This window comes from Manihot esculenta, chromosome 13 (genome assembly GCF_001659605.2).
Source record: "Manihot esculenta cultivar AM560-2 chromosome 13, M.esculenta_v8, whole genome shotgun sequence".
NCBI classification, from domain to species: domain Eukaryota; kingdom Viridiplantae; phylum Streptophyta; class Magnoliopsida; order Malpighiales; family Euphorbiaceae; genus Manihot; species Manihot esculenta.
The window spans coordinates 34,382,110-34,386,997 of record NC_035173.2 but is presented as its reverse complement, the minus strand read 5'-3'; the positions used below and the strand labels follow the sequence as shown (position 1 = coordinate 34,386,997).

General features: G+C 40.2%; 1 protein-coding gene across 1 annotated transcript; it reads left to right on the top strand.

Moving 5' to 3' along the window:
• Positions 1–605: 605 nt before the first annotated feature.
• On the top strand, positions 606–3,039 carry LOC110630308 (calcium uniporter protein 2, mitochondrial). The gene is made up of 2 exons (XM_021777737.2): positions 606–1,268; positions 2,403–3,039. Exons 1-2 carry the CDS (start codon positions 678–680, stop codon positions 2,859–2,861), a joined length of 1,050 nt encoding a protein of 349 aa, XP_021633429.1. The 5' UTR covers positions 606–677; the 3' UTR covers positions 2,862–3,039.
• Positions 3,040–4,888: the final 1,849 nt, after the last annotated feature.

The following is a 4,888-nucleotide window of genomic DNA, read 5'->3' as shown; positions in this document are numbered from 1 at the left end:
ATTTCATAAAAAAAAATATCTCAAGTAATAAATTTCTGTTTTTCAACCTCAAATAAATAAAAATTTCTATTTTCGCTGATGAATTTTCATGAACGAACAATTGGTTTATTTGGTATATGATCTACATGATAAAACCTTATGTGGCGACGCGTTAGCGTGAACGCAATACCCTATTTTCTCGCTCCTTGGTTATGCTTATCTTGTGTAAGCAATTCTATTGTATCCATTTGGTCTTTACTAGATAATTATTGGGTATCGCCTTTCCACGTGTAAAAATGACCTCTCCAACTCCATTCATAAATTAATTTCATATCATCTGACGGTGAGTGTGTACCGGTGCTGATTTATAAAGGTTGGCCAACCACGTGTACGGTGATAAAGCCTTTCTCAGGACATTTCATCTCGTGAATGGGATCTTTTACTTTTTAATTTATCGAAAATCACGATATTTTGGGATGAGGAATATTTCAAAGAGAGTGGAAGCCGTGAGGGGCGAATATGCCCAAATGTGAGGCAGAGCTAAATTCTCTTCAGTATATCGCGATAATTTAATGTTATCGTCGTCTTCCTCTTCATTTGGGCACCTATATTAAGGACCTGAAACACCATGACTTTCCCATTCAATTCGCTTTCCAAATTACTGTAAACTCCTCTATCTAGATCTCTCTAGCTCAGCAATGGCGTTCAAGAAAACTCTAGCTCAGCGCCTCTTCAAAATCTCGAAAATATCAAATCAGTCCCTGGAGAATTGCCGCATTTCCTCTCCCGCCGTCCAGCCTCGGATACCTCAAAACCCGAGCAAAACCAACATTGCTCCCGATCCAGGAGATAATGGCATCTTCAGACGGTTGTTCCACAAGAGAGCCCTTCTTCAGACGCCTGCCTCCCCGGAGCTCCGTTCGATGCAAATCGGGGAAAGCCTGATGGAAAAACTCAGGTCCTTTGACATCGCAAAGGGTAGGATCAGATTGGATGGCCTGGTACCACCGGAAACCAACTATTTAGATGGATCTAGGCCGGAGAGGGAACCGGAGAAGGAAGGTTTGTCGGCGGAGGACGTCAGGAAGTTGCTCTGGGCCGCGCAATTGGAAATGGTGAAATCAAGGCTCAGAGAGCTGGAGAATAGCTGGATATCTTATCCTGAATTCGTTCGGATCTGCGGAGAAGGCTGTTCGGATCATGAACAAGGGATTCGGGTTGCCAAAACACTTGATGAATCCGGAAGCGTAATCATCATGGGAAATGGCGTGTTCCTCAAACCAGAGCAGGTAAAACCCTCTTGCACTGTTTGATTCCAATTCCAATTTGTAATTGAGTATATTATCTCTGCTTATTAACTTGTTTTACAGATTAACATTAGCATACATACATATGGTCCTTGGAAACTGATTTCAATTAACCAGATAATTACATTTCTTTTTGCCTTTTCTTAGCTTTTTAAATTTGGGGACTTCCGAGAACTGATATGGTTTTATGGTTATGTTTTCTGTGTTTTCTTTTTCGACAGGAGAATGAAACTTTGTTGTTACGCAAGATCAGTTTCTACGGTGACAAGATTTGTTTCACCTATGGCGTAAGGCCTATGGGATAAAACCCATAAAGCCTTGCCTTGCCATCTGACCTCTTTGAGCTTTTCACCCAAAATTTAATTTAAAAAAAATCATGAAATTAAATCGAAAATGAGAAGAAAAAAAAGGGTTTTGACATGAAAGGAGGGTACTAGTTTATTTGATGAGGAAAAGGAAAAGATTGCCTCTGCTTCTAATGATCCTTGTCGACAAAGGGAGTAAACGACATTTCCAGCCACTTTGGATTCTTTGTTTTAAAATGGATCATATTGATAAAATCGACCCTTAAAACTAATAATCTGATTAAAAGTCTTGAGTTATAGTTAATTAGAAACTTTTCTCCATTAATCTTGAGATGTAGCCGAAGAGAACAGAAAGGGAGATTCTTAAGGATTAATTTTGTTTTCCTTCTCTGTTTTCCCCCTTTTAAAGTTCTTGGTTTTACTCGTTCGTTTTTTACGCTGTTTTCTCTTGATTCTTTTTCATTAGAAGGGTCTAGTTCAACAATTTGGATTATAGATCGGCGGGATTGTACTAACATTGACGGCCGTTTTATTCGCCTTTTTTTTTTTCACTCGTCATATTTTAACATTTCACTTTTATTTCGGTGTTTACTTGCTGAATTTCAAGGAATTTCTAATCTTTCGATCTGTTTACCATTTTCTTTTGGTTTGTTATAGATTAGTTCTCATCTCATGTGCTAACACATAATAATTGTGGTTAGTTATCGATTAGCTCTCATCTCATGTGCTAACAAATAATAAAAGTCGGTAAAGAGTCGTGTAGAGCTTTCTTTTACCCAAGCGAAATTTGTTTTTCTTGTTGTTATTACAGGTGGTGAAAGCCATTGGAGGGTTAATCCCATTGCCAGCAACCAGCCCTAACGATCCAAGAAGAAAGGAGCTAGAACAAATGGAGAAGCAAAAAGCTGCAATTGACAAAAAAGCCGATGCCCTTGTTCGCCGAGAACTTTGGTGTGGGCTTGGTTATATGGTTGTCCAAACAGCTGCCTTCATGAGGTTAACCTTCTGGGAACTCTCATGGGATGTGATGGAGCCTATTTGCTTCTATGTCACATCCATGTATTGCATGGCAGGATACGCATTTTTCCTCAGAACATCTAAAGAGCCTTCTTTTGAAGGATTCTACAAAAGCAGGTTTAGTGTAAAGCAGAAAAAGCTCATGAAGCTCCACAATTTTGATGAAGTGAGGTATAATGAGCTTCGAAAAATTTGTTACCCCTGCTCGTCATCTTCAGAGCAGATACCCCCCAGCATTGTCTCCACTTGTTAACACTTGCTACATAGATTGCAAGACGGACAAAATCATACAAGTGAAATATGCAATTTTGTTTAATTTTAGCCTCTTTTTTAGAAGTAGGTGCGGCTTCATGTAAACCTGATGTGGAGAGTCAAGCCCCATAATTTCCCCTTTTTATTCAAATTGAAATATAACAAATCAAATCATTCAAGTTCCAGACTTCAAAAGCTAAGATAATGACTGGCAGTGATATTTTGGGTTCAACTAATTGAAAAGTTTACGGACTACTGCGATTACAATTATTTAATTTAATAAACCTTCATCACGTAAAAAAGAGGAGCAATTCTCTAGGCAGATTTTTTTATTGTAATTGTGGTGGCCAAGGATCCGTGTGGATACCGTATGGAAGGTCATCATCTTTCACTTTCATGAGCCTTTTTATCAAGTGTGATGGTGATGGAGTCCTTCTCCTCTACCGTCCAAAACGCCTCAAATGCATGAGACTTGTAGCTGGCCCCACACTCTCAACTCTCATATTTCACATTTTCTTGCCTCATTCCAATTCATTAACTTCACTTATGTGGTGAGGAATACTGTAACAGCCCGGAAACCGGTACCTCTCTGTAACGGTCCAAACTGTCACTAGTGTAATATCCGGCTAGACGCCGGCATCGAAATTCCTATTTTCCGACGGAATTTCCGTTGGACTCTGGCATTTGAGAATGTCGGAAGGTTTTAGAAGGGTAAGAGAAAGGGTTCTAAATAACAACCCGGAAATCGGTACCCCTCTGTAGCGGCCCGAACCATCACTGGCACTAGGATCCAGATCGGCTTAAGGCCGCCGAGACCCGTAGCAAGCCGACTATACGCTCTGTGTACCTGATAAATCCCATACATGATTCAACATAAACAACAACCCTGTAAACTCTCCTCAGAGTTACCAAGCTTGACCTGCATGCACTATGTCTGAAAACATAGAACTCATTCACATAGGGTCAGCATATCCCAAGTCCGCCTTGGTTCCACATATTTCTCATCAAGAAACGTAAATCAGGATCCATGTACAAAGGGATTAATCATACATCACACTAAAGCAAAGACACTAGGATAAAGCACACTTCTATCCATTATCTGATCATACAGAGCGTATAGTCGGCTTGCTACGGGTCCCGGCGGCCTTAAGCCGATCTGGATCCTAGTGCCAGTGATGGTTCGGGCCGCTACAGAGGGGTACCGGTTTCCGGGCTGTTACAACCGGCGCTAGGATCCAGGTCGGCTTAAGGCCGCCGGGACCCGTAGCAAGCCGCTAAACTCTCTGCACAGCTAGAATAATCCCATACATGATCAAGCTTTAACTGTAAAACTGCGTTACAGAAAAACTTTAAAACTTTTCTTTGACTACCAATCTGTAACAGACTGGAATGCTGCTCTGAAACTGCTTTAAAACTTTGCTTTAAATACTAGGCTTAACTTGAGCATGCTCTGTATGCACTCTAAGAGCGATACCAAACTGAAAAAGCCTCTAGGCCTACACCAGTGAATCCTGAAGCTCTTTGGGTCAAGGGATTGAAACCCTTTCTTCCCATAACACATCCACTGTGTAGCACAGTATACTACTGTGACCTAGGCTCTGGTACCATACAGCTGCTCTAAACATAAAACTGAAAACTGTAAAACTCTTTTACTTCAAACTTTTCTTTCATTTACCAAGCTTGACCTGTATGCACTATGTCTAAACACATAGAACCACATCTAGATGGGTCAGCATAATACATCAGGCTTGGTCCACAAACATTTCTCATCAAGAAAACGTAAAACAAGATCCATGTACAAAAGGATTATCCACACTCTAGGGCCAAGCACAAACTATAACTCTGAATACAGTATATGTTAAAACATGTCTATACATAACTTAATGTAACTTAACTTACAACAAGATACATTAAGATACATGTCCACTAAACTTCTATTACAAACTCACAACCTTAACCATAGTCCTGACTTTACTCTTTACTCTTGCTGACTCTGATCTTTCTCATAGCTAACTCTGGCCCTACAAA